Raw genomic sequence first — 20,300 nt, forward strand, 5'->3', positions numbered from 1 at the left:
ATATCTCAGTTCCAACTAACAAACATAATGCAGGCAGTTCTTCTGAAGTCTAGAGATGTACCAGTTGGTAGGTTATTTTGTCGTTGTAAGTTGTTCTGTGATTAGGCTAGGAATAAATTGGGGGTCAGAAGGGCCTTTGCCATGCTGTTTCTCAATAAATATACAAGCAACAACCTCACTGTGAGTTCCACAAACTGTGGGAGCCGCTTCTACTTCTTAGCCTTTAATATACTGTTTTTTTCTCTCCTAACAAAAAGTGAAAGAGCACGTCCATGAGTGAATCACAGGAATTTTGTCTATCCAGTAAATTCACTGCACAAATAATCTGAGGGACAGTGTGGGCTGTGACGTCAATGCAGACAGGCTGTGTGGAAGCAGAGTCAAAAGGCAGGTAGTATTGTTGCTCCCAGTCCCAGAATCCTATGTTCCATCCTGACCTTTAGTGCTATCTGTGTAGAGTTCCCTCTGTGGCCCTGGGAGTCTTCTCATTCATTTCCCTCATATACAAAGATACGCCAGTTGGTAAATTAAATAGTTCCTGTAAATTACCCCTAGTGTAAGTGGGTGGTTGCAGAACCAGGATGGAGTTGATGAGCAAGTCATATAATTCTCACTCACTCACTTAAGCCCATCATCCCTACCGGGGTATAGGCCACCAACAACAGCTTGCCAGAGTCCTCTGTCCAAGGCCAGTTTTCCAAGTTGTAGCCCATCGAAACTCGTTCTTCTCCCAGGGATGAACTTCTGCAGCTCTGGGTTTTGCTTTATGGGATGGAGTAGCTTGCCCCTTGCCCAATCCTCCTGCTTTCGCAGCTGGGCTTGGAACTGCCCATGGTGGAGTTATGCTTGACAACAGGTTGCAGGGATTTACAGTAAGGTGGAATGGATTTGGCACAGAGTCCTTTTTTATACAGTGAGATGTAGAAGAGGTCTACGGTCAGAGAGACTGGGAGTCCGTGAATATGAATGACTAAGACATAATATGTAGGTACATAAAAGTAATTAGGAATTAGGACTCAAACAATAAGTGGGCCTTCTTTGCAAGAAGACTTGAGTGTAGGAGTATTACTCCAATTATAAAGAGTCTCAATAATTCCCCTATCTATCTAAAGAATAAGTTCTTTATAATAGTGGAAGTTTAGCAAAGATTTAATCAAGTTTATTCATAGATTTGCCATGTGAGGAGAGGTTATGAGAGGTGATTTCATTGAAATACACAGAATTTGAATGGGTAGATGGATAATGTTTTCCCTGGTTGGGGTGTCAATAGCAGGGCCATTCAGGACAAAGATGAGAAGAAATTTATTTCCTCCATTGGTAATGAATTCTCTGTATAAGAAGAACTTGAAGGCTCCATTTTTTGATTATATTCAAGTCAGAAATTAATATGTTTTTTGTTGTTAATGAAATCAAAGGATATAGCACTAGTGCAGAACAGGGATCCCAAGGCAGAATATGAACTGTTACGCTTCATAACTTCAAAACATTAGCCTTATTTGAAGGAGGACACGAGAGTATGAAATGTGGGTCTGGCTTCAAGATTACTTTAAGTGAGGTGTGCATATATCACAAGTTAGTGTGATGACGTGCAATTAATGCATTTTTACATATAACCCACAATTATTGAATTAAGATGGCTAGGAATGCTTAATCAAACAATATATATGTACAAGGTTATATCAAATATTACTTAAATATTACATACACAACATTAACCATGATCCTATTGAATGACAGGACAGACAGAAAGGGCCAAATGGGCCATCATTACTTTTTCTAATGTATTCACTTGTGGATGACTCAAACATTTCCATAAGGATTGAAGTGAGTGGCAGCAATGGATATATAAATTTAGAAGTAATGAAGTGCCCAGGAAGTATAAGTTTGTTGTAGCTGACAGTTGAATAGGTGTGATGAACGATGTGACAGATTACACTTGGCTGGGGTGTGAGTGGAGGCAGGGTTGTACACCACAGTAAGCCGGTAAATCAGAAACTGCACTCACATTCTTTGGGCTTGTTAGGTTATTAAGTCACTTCCTAAGCTGTATGTAAGACCTAGGCACATTGTTGCTGCTGTTTGTTACCTTCAACAACAATGTCTTGCCAACATTTGGAGAACTTTCCCTCCCACTGATGGAGAAAAACACCTTCCTCCTCTTTTTGAGAACTAACAGCAATAATCCAAGCTACTGCTTCCTCATCCTGAATTCTTGCTCACTAACTCTCATTATCTCTTTCCAAAATCTTCCTACTTTTTGAGATTGTATTTCTGCAGTGAGGTCCTTTACATGGTCAAGCTGCAATTGCACCACATGGATCACAGGTGGGCAAATGGGACTAACTCAGAGAGTCACGCTGGTTGGCATGGACAGAACTTCTGTACTGTATGACTTGTGACTATGACAATTCAACATTCAAACTACATTTATTATCAAAGTATATATACGTCATCATATATAACCTTGAGGTTAATTTTCTTGCAGGCAAATAAAGAAATACAAAGAAAAACTGCATAACAAAGACTGCCAAACAGCCATTGTGTAAAAGAAGACAAATTCTGCAATTAATAATAAAAAGTAAATAAATAATAGTGAGAATATGAATTGTAGAGTCCTTGAAAGTGAGTCCGTAGGTTGTGGACTCAGTTCACTGTTAAGGTGAGTGAAGTTATCCACACGAGTTCAGTGGCCTGATGGTTGTTGGGAAATAACTGTTCCTGAACCTGGTGGTGTGGGACCCAAGGCTCCTATACTACCTGCGTGATGGTAGTAATGAGATAAGGGCATGGCCTGGATGGTGGGAGCATTTGAAAATGGATCCTGCTTTTTTGCTGTGCTCCTTGTAAATGTATTCAATGGTGGGAAGAGCTTTGCCTGTGTCCACCACTTTCTGTAGGCTTTTCTATTCCTGGGCATCAGTGTTTTCAGGCCATGATGCAACCAGTCCAGATACTCTCCACTGTGCATCTACAGAAATTTCTCAATGATTTAGATGACATTGAATCTGCACAAACTTCTAAGAAAATAGAAGTGCTGTCGTGCCTTCTTTGTGATGGAACATATGTGCTGGTCACAGGACAGGTCATCTGATATGTCAATGCTGAGGAATTTAAAGTTACTGACCCTCTCTACCTCCATTCCCTTAATAAGGTCTGGCTGACTGACTTCCCTCTTCTTCCTCCTATGGTCAATAATCAGCTGTTTAGTGTTGCTGAAGTTGAGTGACAGGTTGTTGAATGACAGGGTGATGAAGAAGTTATTTGGCAAGCTTGTGTTCATTGGTCAGGACAATAAGTGCAACATGTTACAGCCAGACAAGACATTGGAAAGACTGCATTTGGTTATTGTGTGCAGTTCTGGTCACCTAGCTATTGGAAAGATGACTGTAAGCATACATAGGTGAAATAAGACCCAAAGAAATGAGTCAAAATGGGTTGAACAATTAAATATTTTCATTCCACGTCCTCCTTCCCTACCATATGTTTCCTTCTCTCCTTCAGTGCCCTAATAATGCATGGATTTGTCCCCAGCAGCTCAAGTGCATGTTTTGGACCCACATATTGTGGTGCCTGCAGATAGAATCATGATAAACAAGCTCCTTCCACTCCTTAGCCTGCATTCTCAAATGACCACCTTCCAAAATAGACAACATGTAATATAGACTATTCACACAGATTTGATGTTGCTTTCTGCTTGTCCTTCTTTCATTGTTTTTTTCTCTCAGCAGCAGCTTGGAGCACCAATTCAGCAGTGTTTCCAACTATCTTTTTTTCATCTGCCTCTCCCTTTAGTTTTCCTAGAGTCAATTATCCCACTGGTAACGTGTCCTGACTGAAATCAGTTAGCACTTGTTCTCCATAGCACTGGCATCGCTCGGGGCTCTCCCAGTCACCTACCATGCCGAGGATTGCCCACGAGCACATCAGAGAAATGAGTGCTGCCGATGAATTCCCAAGGGTTCCGCATCACCCCAATGGAGCAATTCAATTGGAATTAATTGTGCAAACCCACAACTGAGTTACAACCACAAGATTAAAAATAACACTGGTTAATACAGAATTAGTTAATTCAAGTTATCTATTTTAAGCGCAAGATTATTTCTTTCCTGTGCAATTTATAATTATTTAAGTTGCCAGATAACCTATTTGTAAGTACAAATTATTAATATAATAACAGTACACACAACCACTTCCTGTTAGGCGTCTGAACTGTCTGTGGGGCTTCCGTGAATGGCCTTTCTCCAGTGAAGCCGAGCTGATACATTAATGTGCTTCCTAGTCCCTGTTTACTGTGGTCTGACTTCGATTGCTCCACCATCACTAACCCAAGGGAGGGTCCATATTGTTGCCAGATTCCTCAACAACATCAATTCAGAATATTTACTGAACAACAAATTTTAGCTCATGATGCAGTTTGAAAAACACACAGATGAAGCTCATTGCCTTAGTATTAATTTCCTCATTTAAAAAACACTGCAGAATGTCATTAGCCTTTCAAAGCGATGAAAACAAGTTTAACAAACTATTTCAATTTTAGCCAATGCTCCAATTAATGTCACTGAAAATAAGTAGCACTTACTGAAAGGCAGCAAAGAAAACAGGTTGAGTTAAGAACAACACCAATCAATGAATGTAAAAATAAGATTGATTTCTCTCACATTCAACCATTATAATACAGTACAAGGTAACCTGTTTATGTGAATTAGTATTTGTAGTTTTAGTACATTTATTAATCCACCCTATTTTAAGTGGCTTAAGAACTCTGCTAAAATAGTATGACTGGAACTTTTGAAAACCTGTTTACTAGGGCAGAGGTGAAATTATCTTTACTAATGAGGCACGTCCACACTCAGTAAACAATCCCCTTAAAAACCTTTTAATGTAGCTGGCATTTTTTCTGTTTTTCTTTTTTAGCTATGTTTAAATATTCCTATTTAAACAGCAAATGCTGATGATGCCAGAAAACTAATATGAAAGAATTTCTGTATTCTGACAACGCGTGGGAGCTGAATTAATTTATAATCATATAGTGCTGAAACAGCCCTTCTCAATGACAGTAACTCTGCTAATGTCAGTTTGGTTTCTTCACACACAGGCTTAGTGACTGACAGTTCATTTACTGTGTAATTCATTTTGATCATTATTATCTCTCCTTTTAAAAGTAAAATAAAACAGTTAATGGTATTTGAATTAATGGCAAGCAATTTGTGATATGGAGAAATATTAAGATAAATGAAGCTTGATGAAATCGAAAGCGATGCAACAAACTAAATTGCACAGAGTAGGAGTTTTAAACGTACGACTGAGGGAGAAAGAAAAGGCCATGTGGCCCCTTTCAAAAGAAAAGAAGCCACTTCACATTCATTGTAAAATACATTGAACAGAGCTGCATATTCTCAGCAGTTCTGGCAAAACCCAATGCCCGAAGAGCCAGCTGTTTATCAAGATAGCTGAAACCATCTCAAAGAGATACAGCATGGGAACCTATGTACACAAATCTGACCCTAACACATTTTTTTAAAACTCTCCATATCCCCATCAACTCCCACCATCAAATCTACCAAGTGCCATTATGGTTGGGCAATTAACCCCATACTTGGGAAGGCAGTAGAATATCCCAAGGAAACACGTGGTCAGAGAGAACAGGTAAAGTCCACACACATTGCACCAGAGATTAGGACTGAACCCAGATCAGAATCGTGAGGCAGAGTCACTACTGATGCACCATCAATAACTCTCAGAGACGTGAGGCGAGATATAGGCTTTTATTGGCTGGAAGAAAGAATAAGCAGCAAATGACCACCACACAACATCCTGGAGACTGAGGCCGGGGCTGTGCCTCCAATCGCCTTCATACCGGGGTCCGTGGGAGGAGCCACAGGAGCAGTCAGCAGGGTGTGGCGTGTCCAGACCAGTATATGTAGTTCACCACAATTACTTTTGCTGTTTCTCTCTGAGTAAAGTGCCTGGGTGACCCCCTTGATGGTGTGATGAGCAGCAAGTTAGGAGGCATTGAGGTATCTGCTATCACCACTTGGCAAGGAAGTTAGGGCTAATGTGATCTTGAGCTCTGAGGAGAGAGAGCTTAGATGTAAGAGTGCAGTCAAAGTTCCTTCCTTGCTAGTACCCATATCTTGAGACACAGCACTGAAAAGCCCGTGTCTTCAAATGCATTATTTGTCAAAGAGATCTAGGTACAATGCAGAACCTCTGTGGAACTAGGTACTTCACCTCCTGCCTCAGGATCCCTAATCCAGAGTGGCCAGTCATGTCCACATCAATAGCATCTGAGTGAATTGGTGCAAATGGTGTAAACATTGAGGCATCCATTGAGTGAGAATCTCAGCAGCAAAGTACTGAACAAAAGGCCTCCCTATTAGCTGGGCACACTCCGCCGTTGAATGGGGTTTGAACAGCCTGCAGTCAGTTCTGAAGATGCCCAATTAAGTCACTGCTGTCAGCAAATGTCCCTTTGAGTAAAGTGTGAGTGCAACAATGTATTGCAGTGTATTCCTAGTCTTTCTGTACCTTTTCAACAACAATGGTGAGCCATATTCTCTATTAATTTGACTTTGGGTCTGTAAATTACTTACAAATGCATCCAACATTTACTCTGCTGTTTCCTATGCAGATTACTGTCTTGAGCCAGGAACAATGGGATGAAACGCTGGCTATAACTGGGCTGACTGGTAAGAAATTTCTTAAAGTGAGATTCAGCCAATCTGGCATCAAAATAGGAGAGATATTTAAGAGTAAGGATAACAATGGAACAAAATGACACTCTGCAAAATTAACTATGAATAAATTTTACATTTATATGAAATCTTAGGCCCATTTTTAATCAATTAAACAGATTAACACTCAATAAAAATTAACATAATTAACATTAAAATTGCATTGAGTGACTATCACTTACAAAATGAGAGAAACTGAAAATTCGTGATGGGATGGAGGGTAGATTGTGGGGCAGCAAAAGCTCCTGGGGAAGAGAAGCAATGCCACCAGTGAAAGACTTAAAGTTACAGATGAAAAAGTAACATTTGCGGAGTCATTGAATGGCAAAGAGTTAAGAGGAAATGCATCACCAAGGCTGGGAGAAGTTTGTTAAGAGTTATAGCGCACAGATATAAATAGCCTAATTCAGCCTAAGCTGAACCTAGGGCAATGGTGTTAACATCAAAAAGTCTAAAGTTGGCGAGGAGACTGAAGTCAGTGTTGCTGGTGAGCCCTTAGGTTTTGCACCATGTGGCCCACTCCCCTATGCAGAATGAGCTCAATGCCTGTTCTGACCTGACGCTGGGAGTTCAGTGAGGCCATGAGCATCCTGTAGGTCTGGGGTCGGCAACCCGCGGCTCCGGAGCCGCATGCGCCTCTTTTATCTCTGTGCTGCGGCTCCCCGTGGTTTGTTAGTTTTTGAAATGTAATTCGAAATTTGAAGATTATTGTGATCTTGTACAATCTAAAAACGTTGTGGAGACCCCATTTCCTGGCACATCCGAACCGGCTCACAATTAGCCACCGTTCCGGCTAAGGGAGATAGCCTATGGGGGTTTGTGAGTACGTGTCTTTTGGAGCATCCGCACCCACGGGGATGGGTTGAGGGAGGCTTTAAAGCAAGGCTGTTTAGTTCGAATAAAGCTACCTTTGACTGCAGTGTCTTTATTTTAGCGCTGCATGTAGCACACCGCTACAACATGTTTTTTATCGCTATTAATATACATCACCACTGCCAATGCCTGACACCCGCCAGTGTGCGCTTTCTTTTAATTCTTCGATCCAAGGTAGGCTAACTATGGAGTAACCTTCAACCCAACGTCTTTTTTTCGGAGTTCAAAATGTTTTTGTTGCATGCAGAAATGTAATTTCATTTTCTCTGCAGGAGTTCATCAATTTCATAAATGCAACACATTATAGTTTGTTTATACATAGCATAAAGGCAAAAAAAAACCGTTGTATGCAGTGTTATTTCATTTTAAATGTCAAACGGGTTTTGTGGCTCCCAGTGTTTTCTTTTCTGTCCATATTGGCTCTTTCAGTGGTAAACGTTGCCGACCCCTGCTGTAGGGGGAAGTGCAAGAGATAGGCTGGGTCCAGTATAACCAAAGAAAATTCCAGCCTGGATGTTCCAGAGAAATGCTGGAATTTCCCCATCTAACTCTCAGGAGGGATAGGACTCCTGCGTGAATACAGAATATGGGGCATTTATGAACATTCAGGCTGCCGGACACTTTTGACCCAAGGACCTGGCTCAGCCACGTTCTTGTGGCAGTTACAGCCAGAGAACACTGTATGTGTGGACCCTCTCAGGAACCAGTTTTGTGCATTGAATTGCTCATGGATAAGAGGACCGCAAACCGGGATGCCTTGCTATATTCAAGAAATTACAGAACTTTAGCCAAAGCAGGATAAGGATGTTAGACCGTCCTTTACTATGAAGCTCTGACTAAAAACATGGAATTCCTATGTACTTTGAGCCAGAGATATGGATAATGACAGTGTAAATCAGAAACCTAGAGTGAAATTCAAGCAAGCTAAGGAAAATGTATTAAGAACAAAATTAAATTGTTTCTTTCATAGATTCTGCTATCTGTAGATCCATGCACCTGAATATATTTCAGCTCATAATGATGGTTCTGTCCTCAAACTGAAGAGCTTTGCCCTCAGTTTGCACATGATCAGAATGGGCTTACGGTTAAACCTACTTTTTCTCTTCTTAAATGAACTTCTTTAAAAAATAATTAATCTGCATTCAGACCTACAAAATATTTGCATTAGCATTTCTTTGAATGTTTTCTTATGGTTTCAGTGCAAATGAAAAGACTTACAGATTTTTAATTTAACTCCCAGATGTGGAAGCACAGTAGCTTGCATGATATTTCAAGTTTCATACTTCTAGTACCATATGGAGTGAAATTAAAATGTTGTTGCTGATAGTTCTGTGTTTTCATATTTAATAATGAGATCAGCTGGAATTTAAGAGTAATTTGTTGTTGCCAAAATATGAATACATATGAAAATGATTTGTGTTTATTTACAGTTAGCTCTTCTTTCAGGAAACTCCACCCTGTATTTTCCAACTGCTACTGTTTTGATATCTAGGCTTTGTGAGTACAAATATCCCTTTGAACGTTATTTTAATGGATGCCCCATGTCTTAAAGTTAATGTAACACCAGCAATTAAATGTCCGATAAACATCAGTAATTGCTGGAAGGCAACAGTACATTTTCAGTAAGTGCAGCAACATTGTCCGAATGTATTTTACCAAAGTTAATCTGGATGTAAAATAACAATTCAATGTTGACCAGTGTCTCAGATTTAATTAGCTATCTGTTGTAAATTTTCTGGTTGGAGGTTTGGCTAAGAATATTCACAGTGATTATAGATACAAGATAGAAAACCATGAAAAACATAAACAGCCTTGAATAATCACTTGTGCCTCTTCATCTTTCTCTGGGAAGCAAGTGGATCAGGTTGAGGTGATAGTTGAAATAATTCTGCATAATCAGTAGAAGAAGTAAGCCTTAAATTCCTTTCTCATTTTAATATATTTTAATGGAAGTTACCTAGTTTGCAAGCTCAAGCAAGTGATGACTGGAAAACTGAAATGAATGTTCAACTACCACAGAGATGATTCTTGGGAATTATTGCTTACATCATGAACTAGTCATGCTAAGACCACTGTAGCCTGTAATCACCCTCAGTGGTTTAGCTGCTCAATTGAACCATATGTTATTGAAGCACACCCATGAATTGCTCATTCATGTGATTCATTTATTTGGATGTTAAACATCTGGACATGGCACTTCCAGTGGTTTTATTTGTCACATGCTAACTACCCTTAAGTAAATATTTTTAGAGCACCACATCAACCCCATTAAAACTGTTGAAGATCTAATAGCAAGTATCATGCAGGGGCTATGAGGAAATGTGGAAAAATAGAAACACAAGAGATTTTGCAGATGTTGGAAATCCAGAGCAACACACACAAAATGCAGGAGGAACTCAGCAGGTGAGACTGTATCTAGAGAGAGGAGTTTATAGATGACTTTTCAGGCCAAGACCTGATGAAGGGTGTCGGCCCAAAACTCTGACTATTCATCCTTTGCCACAGCTGCTGCCTGACCTGCTGAGTTTCTCCAGCATCTTGTGTGTGTTGTGGAAAAATAGAAATAGCTTTCATGTAGCATAAGAATGAAGGAGAGAGAGGTAGAGAAAACAACGAGCTTTATGGAACCAATTCCATAGTTTACAGTTTTGGTAATTAATGGATTGGGCTTCAGATGAATTTAGAATGGTGGATATGCAAGAAGCACTGAGTAATGTCAGTGTCTCAAACAGTTGTAGAGTTGGAGGTGAGATATAGAAAAGCAAGACCACAGTTGCCTCTGAAAATGACCAGAATAATCTACAAATGAAAGTGCGTTCAGACTGGGGAGCAGTGCAGCGCCATGAACAAAAAGGGTTTGGTTTCAAATAAAGGTGGATACCAGAATTTTGAATGAACATGAATTTGTTTAGCGAGAAAGGCCAGAGAGCTGCCAGGAGGGCAGACTTAAAATGCATGGCCTTTACAAGGGTTTTAGCAGCAGAAAAGCAATGGCAGGTTTGAGGTCTTGCTGGGCTAGTTTATCTGGAGGTGAACCTGCAGGTTGGCTATTCATTGCCCGTGGTGCACAATATACATTGTCTTGCCTAAGTCTCAAAAATAACATTGAAAACAACTTGAAAATAAAAGCTTTGGATACACTTAGCACTTGGTAAATGTAACCACTGGCTTAGAAATCTGTCAAAATTCCTTCACAATCACTAGGTCGAAATCCTCGAACTTCCTCCCCGCTGTGGGAGTACTTCAACAGGAGGAGTGCAGTAGTTCAACAAGACAAACCACTGCCCTCTTCTCAGGGGCAGACCACAAATACTGGTCGTGACAGAGATGCCCACATTGCAGAAACAATAAATCAAAACAAGTCATATATTAGTACCTTAAACTTAGTTTATACGTGTCCTTGCTTTTGTGTAATTAATTTTTAAGGAGTTTAAAACATGTGTTTCAGATAGAATGTTTTAGTTGACAGCTAGCTCTCTTCTCTTTGGCAGTGGTCGATGTATACCAAGGGTGGTGTGGTCCATGCAAGGCTGTGATTAGCTTATTTCGGAAGATTAAAAATGAGCTGGGAGACGACCTCTTGCATTTTGCAGTGGTAAGACCTTAATATTTTTTTGTGGAATTTCAGAAAGACAGTACCACAGCTAAACTGGTTTCATTTGAAATTCAGCAAAAAAGAAATTCCATATCTCTTCGAATGAGTCTTAGATGGAAACATTGTCTGAGAAAAAGATAATGTTACAAGTGTAGTGGATGAAGTACCTCTGCCTGGACTGAATACAGCTCCAGAGGCCATTCATCTTCTATCATAACACAGACTGGCTCAAGCATCACAATCTAATACCCACAATGCATCTGGATTTCAAAGGTAGTAACAAAGATGACCACCTGATCATTGTTCAAGCTACAGTATTTGCTTCACTCATCTGCTTTAGAGATCTGGCCTACTTGAAACTCTATACTTACAGCAATGCGGCTGGGTTGAAATGTCCTCTGAAATGGTCTCCCAAGATACTCAGCTCAAATGCCTTTGGAGAAATGCCAGAAATGCTGGCCTTCCAGTGTGCAAGTATCCCACAAATGGCTAAAATTTAGGGGAGCTCTTAACCTGTCCAGAGGCAAATTCACTCCATTCCCATGTGGAATTAGTAACATTCCCATAAAATAGGCAGTCATGCTGGGAAATAAAACTCTCCCAGAATGCAGTTAACCCACTGATGTTATTGCACATTTATTTTCCAGGCCGAAGTGGACAACGTTGACTCCCTACAAAAGTACAGAGGGAAATGTGAACCCACTTTCCTTTTCTATGGGGTGAGATCATTTGAAATAGATTCATCAAGTGGAAATGTCACATGTTTTTGGGTTTGTGTAATGCTCCTTCTCCTGCAGTACTCTTCCCACATCTGAACTCCACAGAATGCTGACTGACGTGTTGGCTGCTTCTTGTGCTTTTCCCAGGGAGCCTCTCTTAATTGTGAGTGCAGTCCATGATTATCAGAAGGCACATTGACCGCTCTGGTGGAAAGATATGAATGAGGAATGGAGAGGGTGCCTCTGTCACGAAGACAATCTCTAATACTGTCATATGCTCTAAGACCTGAGAACTTGCTTATGGTTTCTTGTCAGGTTCCTGTCAACTCCAAAAAGAGATGACAGAGAAAATTTCTACCCACAGTGGCTCAGATAAAGACCATAAGACATAGGGGCAGAATTAGTCCATCAAGTTTGCTCTGCTAATTAGAACTTAACTGCCAACCACCGCTTTTTAAACAATTTTTAAATTTTTTTTATGAGTTTCTACACTAGAACAGAAAAAAAACCACCAACAAAATGGAGATTTACACGGTGCAAAACAAACGTGTCTAATATACAATTCATAACAATACAGAAAAAGCACCCAAAATGAAATCATATAAAGCTAGTATTCTCCCACTCTCCCACCACAAAACTTCAAGCCAACCATTACAATGTAAAGAAAAGTTAATCAGAGCTTTCGTCACCACAGAGCTGTAAATATAAAAAAGTATAATGCCTACTACCTAAACTATAATGTATTTCACATTAAAAAAAACTGTAAAAATTAACCAGAAAACAAAGCTGCAAGTAAGGGATTATAGTACAAAAAAAGGATAAATCTTTAATCTATAGTGGAATTGTGAAAATATTCAAGAAAAGGTCCCCACACCTTATGAAAGTTTGTGTCTGAGTTAAGAAGTGAATAATGAATCTTTTCAAGGTCTAAACATGACATAATATCACTAAGCCATTGAGCATGAGTGGGTGGGGCACCTAAGAAGAACTAACCGTCTAGCCAAAAGAGATGCAAAAGATAATGTTCGATGTTCAGTCAGACTCAAATGCATGTCAACTTCACCCAAGGTGCCAAAAAGAGCAATCAAAGGGTTAGGTTCTAAATGGCAATTAAGAATATGGGATAAAATTTAAAAAACATCTCTCCAAAATTTCTCTAAACTAGGACAGGCCCAATACATATGGATAAGAGAAGCCTCGCTCCCTTTACACTTATCACAAAAGGGACTAATATCAGGATAGAACCGCGATAAATTAGTTTTAGACATATGAGCCCTATGTACAACCTTGAACTGCAAAAGGCAGTGGCGAGCACATTAAGAGGTTGAGTTAACTAATTTAAGAATTGAATCCCAAACCTCATTGGACAGGGAAATATTTAAATCACACTCCCAGGCAGCTCTGCTTTTATCAAAGGGAGCATGCCTCCAAATCACTAAATTATCACAAATAGTAGATAGTATACCTTTTCCCAATGGGTTGATACAGAGAAACAAGTCCAAAAAGTTTTTCTCAGACATCTCAGGAAAGTTTGGTATTAAAGGGTTAAAAAAATGTCTAATTTGAAGATATCTAAAGAAATGAAGATTAGGTAGGTTAAACTTTGCAGACAGTTGTTCAAAATTTGAAAAACAATTAGCAATGAAAAGATCTTCAAAGCGCCTTAATGCCCTTTCTGTACCAGTCATGAAATGTTAAGTCTTGCATTGAAGGTTGAAAAAGATGGTTATGTAAAGTAGGACTTGAAAGAGAGAAACTGTGAAAGCCATTATATTTTCTGAACTGAGCCCATATTCTCAAAGTATGTCTAATAAGAGGATTAACAATTAGTTTAGGCAAATGACGAAGTGCAGATCCAAGAAGTACAACCACTGCTTTAAATGTACCCAATGATTTGGCTTCCATAGCCATCTTTGACAATGAATTCCACAGATTCACCACCATTTTGTTAAAGAAATCCTTCCTTATCTCTGTTCTAGAGGGACATCCTGGTATTCTGTGGCTGAGTCCTCTGTTCCAAGACTCCCCTACATCTTTCCCAATGTCCACTATATCTATGTCTTTCAATATTGGATAAGTTTCAATAAGATTCCCCCTCATGACCATGGTTGCTATTTCCAGATGGTGTATGACAGAGGGATAAGAACAATTAGATTAAGAAACTCATTGCCCAGCTTTTCTATGATCTTGATTGAATCGTTAAATGACCACTGAACATATGTTGAGCAACTGGACCTTCAAGGAGCAGCTTAGGATATCTTGGAATCACCAAATGAATTTTGCTGACCTCATTCCATGGTAATTTACTCTCCTTTCACTTAACTCTTCATAAATTTTCCTGGATTCACAGCCCTCAACCCAATTTATTGGTTGAGCTCTCCAATGTGTCTTCAGGGTTTTTCAATTGAAATACACTGGTCAAAAATGGTTCAAAAATGGCCCTCAAAATTATTTTTCTTTTAATGAGGTGACAGTTTCACACTGCCCACCTTGTATCTGTGAAGTTTGTCATATGTAAGCATTACATGTCGGTTCACAGGATAGATTCTTTTTTTTTTTAATTTTTTTTAATTTTTTTTTAAACTTTTTTTTATTGCATTTTTGTAAGTGAAACCAGGAGAGATTTTCTCCCTCTACAGGAGATACCTGAAATGCTCACCATCATCCGCCTTGGTTGCATCAACAGTTGTGTACCTTTACCAACTCTGTGCAAACCATTTACACCTTAAAACATGAAAGCATGCCCCTTGGTCAGTTAATAAAATGAACTCAGTATTATGAAGGCCAGTAATAATATTTGTGAAAAATAAAATATTATTTACTCTTACGGACAGCTCTTAACAAAATTCCCCTTTATAAGTTAGCCTCCTCTTTTCTATGTGGTTACAAAACCTTTGAAGGGGGATGGAAACTGTCCGAAATAACATTGTAAAATATTAAATATTCCAATTGGCAGTCAAAGGAAGGTTTTCGGAACTCATTGCTTCAAATCTTGATTTCCACTCAAACTCTGAGTTCAATTCCTCGAGGCCAATATCAGAGTCAGTAGAGCCAAAAGATCAAATATGCAGCAGGATGAAGGGATGTTATCAAAAAAGAGTTATAAAGTTATTGGGAATGGAAACAGGACCTTCTGCCCAATTCATCCATGCTGATCGACGAGCCTTCCTGAGCTAGTTTCATTTGCCTGCATTTAGTCCATTATCTAAACCTTTCTTGTCCATGAACCTGTCCAAATGTTTTTAATCATAATTGCATCCACATCTGCCACTTCCCAGCCGCTTGCTCCATGTAACCACTAGTCTGTGTGGTAAACCTGCCCCTCAGGACCTTATAAATTGATATCTCTCACCTTAACGCTATTTCCAACATCTGCAGAATTTCTCATGTTTATGACCTTAAACCTATGCCATAGAAATGTAGAAAGCCTACAGCACAATACTGGCCCTTTGGCCCACAAAGCTGTGCCGAACATGTCCTTACCTTAGAAATTACCTAGGGTTACCCATAGCCCTCTGTTTTTCTGAGCTCTATGTACCTGTCCAGGAGTCTCTTAAAAGACCCTATCGTATCCACCTTCACCACCATCGCTGGCAGCCCATTCCACGCACTCACCACTCTCTGCGTAAAAAAAACTTACCCCCAACATCTCTTCTGTACCTACTTCCAAGCACTTTAAAACTATGCCCTCTAATGCTAGCCATTTCAGCCCTGGGAAAAAGCCTCTGACTATCCACACGATCAATGCCTCTCATCATCTTATACACCTCTATCAGGTCACCTCTCATCCTCCGTTGCTCCAAGGAGAAAAGGCCGAGTTCACTCAACCTATTCTCATAAGGCATGCTCCCCAATCCAGGCAATATCTTTGTAAACCTCCTTAGCACCCTTTCTATGGTTTCCACATCCTTCCTTTAGTGAGGCAACCAGAATTGAGCATAGTACTCTAAGCGGGGTCTGACCAGGGTCCTATATAGCTGCAACATTACCTATCGGCTCCTAAACTCAATCCCACAATTGATGAAGGCCGATGCACCGTATGCTTTCTTATCCACAGAGTCAACCTGTGCAGATCCCTCTGATCCTCCACACTGTCAGGAGTAATACTATATTCTATCATCATATTTAACCAACAAAAATGAACCACCTAACATGTATCTAGGTTGAACTTCATCTGCCACTTCTCAACCCAGTTTTGCATCCTATCAACCTGTAACAGCCCTACACACTATCCACAACACCTTCAATTTTTGTGTCATCAGCAAGTTTACTAACCCATCCCTCCACTACTTCATCCAGATCATTTATAAAAATCACAAAGAGTAAGGGTTCCAGAACAGATCCCTGAGGCACTCCACTGGTGACCGACCTCCATGCAGAATATGACCTTTCTGCAACCACTCTTTGCCTTCTGTGGGCAAGCCAGTTCTGGATCCACAAAGCAATGTCCCCTTGGATCCCATGCCTCCTTGCTTTCTCAATAATCCTTATCAAGTGCCTTGCTAAAATCCATATACACTACATCTACTGCTCTACCTTCATCAATGTATTTAGTCACATCCGCAAAAAATTCACTTAGCTTCGTAAGGCACAACCTTCCTTTGACAAAGCCATGCTGACAATTCTTAATCATATTATGCCTCTCCAAATGTTCATAAATCTTGCCTCTCAGGATCTCCTCCTTCAACTTACCAACCACTGAAATAGGACTCACTGGTCTATAATTTCCTGGTCTATCTCTAATCCCTTACTTGAATAATGGAACAAAATCCACAACCGTCCAATTCTCCCAGAACCTCTCCCATTTCCATTAATGATGCAAAGATCATCGCCAGAGGCTCAGCAATTTCCTCCCTCACCTTTCACAGTAGCCTGAAGTACATCTCATCAGGTCCCGGTGACTTATCCAACTTGATGCTTTCCAAAAGCTCCAGCACATACTCTTTCTTAATATCTTCATGTTCAAGCTTTTCAGTCTGCTATCAGTCATCCCTACAATCAGCAAGATCCTTTTTTGTAGTGAATACTGAAGCAAAGTATTCATTAAGTACCTCTGCCATCTCCTCCAGTTCCTTACATGCTTTTCCACTGTCACACTTGATTGATCCTATTCTCTCACATCTCATCCTCTTGCTCTTCACATACTTATAGAATGCCTTGGGGTTTTCCTTAATCCTGTCTGCAAAAGCCTTCTCATGGCCTCTTCTGGCTCTCCTAATTTCTTTCCTAAGCTCTGTCCTGCTAGCCTTATAATCTCCTAGACCTCTATCATTACTTAGATTGTTGAACCTTTCGTAAGCTTGACTATTCTGCTTGACTAAATTTACAACAGTCTTTGTACACCATGGTTCCTGTACCCAACCATCTTTTCCCTGTCTCATTGGTACGTACCTCTGCAGAACTCAATGCAAATATCCCCTGAACATTTGCCACATTTCTTCTGTACGTTTCCCTGAGAACATCTGATTCCAATTTATGCCTCCAAGTTCCTGACTGATAGCCTCATATTTCCCCTTACTCCAAGTAATCGCTTTCTTAACTTGTCTGTTCCTGTTCCTCTCCAATGCTATGATAAAGGAGATAGAATTGTGATCACTATCTCCAAAGTGCTCTCCCACTGAGAGACCTGACACCTGACCAGGTTCATTTCCCAATAACAGATCAAGTACAGCCTCTCCTCTTGTAGGCTTGTCTATGTATTGTGTCAAGAAACCTTCTTGAACACACCTAACAAACTCCACCCCATCTAAACCCCTGGCACTAGGGCGATTCCAATCGATATTTGGGAAATTAAAATCTCTCACCAAGACAACCCTGTTATTATTACACCTATTAGGTGGTCTATAGAAAGCACAGAGATATTGATCCCTTCCTGTTCCTAACTTCCACCCACAGAGACTCTGTAGACAACTCCTCCATGTCTTCCTTCTTTTCTGCAGCCGTGACACTATTTCAGATCAACCATATCACGCCCCCACCTCTTTTGCTTCTCTCCCTAACCTTTCTGAAAATCTAAAGCCTGGCACTCAAAGTAACCATTCCTGTCCCTGAGCCATCCAAGTCTCTGTAATGGCCACAATATCATAGCGCCAAGTACTGATCCATGCTCTAAGCTCATCCGCTTTGTTCATAATGCTCCTTGCATTAAAATAGACAACCATCAGCCTGAGCATATCCCTTCTCTATCATCTGATCGTCCTCCCTCTCACACTCTCTCCAATCTTTCTCTATTTGTGAGCCAACTTCCTCTTCCTCCATCTCTTCTGTTTGGTTTCCACCCTCGCCTAAACTCTCCCCAATAGCTTTAGCAAACCTTCCTGCCAGGATATTGGTACCCCTGGGATTCAAGTGCAACCCATCCTTTTTGTACTGGTCACTCCAGCCCCAAAAGATCCAGAAATCCAAATACCTGCCCCCTGCTTCAATCCATCAGCCATGCATTTATCCTTCACCTCACTCTATTCCTATACTCCTTCACCTCACTCTATTCCTATACTCCTTCACCTCACTCTATTCCTATACTCCTTCACCTCACTCTATTCCTATACTCCTTCACCTCACTCTATTCCTATACTCCTTCACCTCACTCTATTCCTATACTCCTTCACCTCACTCTATTCCTATACTCCTTCACCTCACTCTATTCCTATACTCCTTCACCTCACTCTATTCCTATACTCCTTCACCTCACTCTATTCCTATACTCCTTCACCTCACTCTATTCCTATACTCACTATCACGTGGCTCAGGTAGTAATCCCGAGATTATTATCTTTGAGGTCCTGCTTCTCAACTTCCTTCCTAACTCCCTATAGTCTGCTTTCAGGACCTCCTCCCTTTTCCTGCCTATCTCGTTAGTACTAATATGTACCATGATCTCTAGCTGCTCTCCTTCCCACTTCAGGATATCATGGACGCGATCAGAAACATCCCAGGCCCTAGCATTTGGGAGGCAAACTACCATCCATGCTTCTTTCTCGCATCCCCAGAATCGCCTGTCTGACCCCTAAACTATAGAGTCCCCTATCACTGCTACCACACTCTTCCTTTTCCTACTTATCTGAGCCACAGGGCCAGACTCTGTGCCAGAGGCATGACCGCTGTTGCTTCCCCCAGGTAGGCTGTCCCCCCCAACTGTACTCAAACAGGAGTACTTAGTGTCAAGGGATACAGTGACAGGGGTGCTCTCTAACTTCTGACTCCTCCTGCCCTTCCCTCTCCTAACTGTTACCCATTTATCTGTCTCCTGAGGCCCCAGTGTTACTACTTGCCTATAGCTCCTCTTTATCACCCCCTCACTCTCCCTGACCAGATGAAGTCATCGAGCTGCATCTCCAGCTCCCTAACACAGTCCCTAAGGAGCTGCAGCTTGACAAACGTGGTGCAGATGTGGCCGGCAGGGAGACTGAGAGTCTCCAGAACTGCCCACTTCTGATACCCAGTACAGAACACCGGCCTCGCACACATTCTTCCTGTCCGTATTCTACACAGATAACCTACCTCACCTCAACCCATTGTCACCAAAGCCTTCTGATGCCTGCTCTATAAACTCTTCTCACTGTTCTCACTGGCTGACGCCTATGTGCTTGTGCAGTCATGCCCTGAACAAACCTTCTATTTAAAGGCTTCCTTACTGTAGGGAAAATACATTGACAATCTATTTCATCTGTTACTTTATTTTAACCCCTCATCATTTTATAAATCTTTTCAAGTTCACCTCTCAACTTCTTTTGCTCCAAGGAAAGCAAGTCCAACATATTCAATCTCAAGCCTTCCAGTCCCAGCAATGTCCTTGTGAATCTCTTCTGCATTCCCTCTAACTTAATCACAGCCTTTGAATGAAATGGTGACCAGTACTGTAGTTTATATTCCAGGAGTGGTCTCCCTAATGTCTTGTACAGCTGTAACATGATCTCTCAATTCTTGTACTTAATGTCCCATCCAATGAAAGCAAACATGCCACATGCTAGAACTGTACAGGGAAATGACAAGGCTGCACCTGAGTGCTGGCTGCAGTTCTGTCTCCTTACTAAAGAAAAGAGATATTAGTTTTGGAGGTGTTGCAGAGGATGTTCACCAGGTTGATTCTGGAGATGGGGGAGTTGTTGGGCTATAAGGGGGTTGGGCTATGAGAAAAGATTAAGTTGTCTGAGACTATAGAAGAATGAGAGAGGATCTTATATAAACAAATAAAACTATGAAAGAGAAAGGTAAAATAGAAGTGGGAAAGCTGTTTCCACTGGTAATTGAGACTAGAACTAAGGGCCATAGCCTCAAGATTAGAGGGAATAGATTTGGGATGGAGATGAGGAGGAACTGCGTTTCCCAGAGAGCAGTGAATCTGTGGAATTCTCCGACAGGGAAACAGTGGAGGCTACAT

The 20,300-nt window shown here is 40.7% G+C and overlaps 1 protein-coding gene across 2 annotated transcripts in view; it reads left to right on the forward strand.

The window, feature by feature from the left end:
- The window catches only part of nme9 (NME/NM23 family member 9), a 69,967-nt gene that overhangs the window by 5,884 nt on the left and 43,783 nt on the right, over window positions 1–20,300 (forward strand). Inside the window, exons 3-6 of one of the 2 annotated variants that reach the window (XM_059967081.1) lie at window positions 6,632–6,689; window positions 9,054–9,104; window positions 11,099–11,202; window positions 11,850–11,921. In XM_059967081.1, the coding sequence (XP_059823064.1) occupies window positions 6,632–6,689; window positions 9,054–9,104; window positions 11,099–11,202; window positions 11,850–11,921 (285 nt within the window). The remainder of the gene's footprint in view (window positions 1–6,631; window positions 6,690–9,053; window positions 9,105–11,098; window positions 11,203–11,849; window positions 11,922–20,300) is intronic. The other variant, XM_059967082.1, reaches the window with a different exon arrangement.

Source organism: Hypanus sabinus, chromosome 4, assembly GCF_030144855.1.
Source record: "Hypanus sabinus isolate sHypSab1 chromosome 4, sHypSab1.hap1, whole genome shotgun sequence".
Lineage (NCBI taxonomy): Eukaryota > Metazoa > Chordata > Chondrichthyes > Myliobatiformes > Dasyatidae > Hypanus > Hypanus sabinus.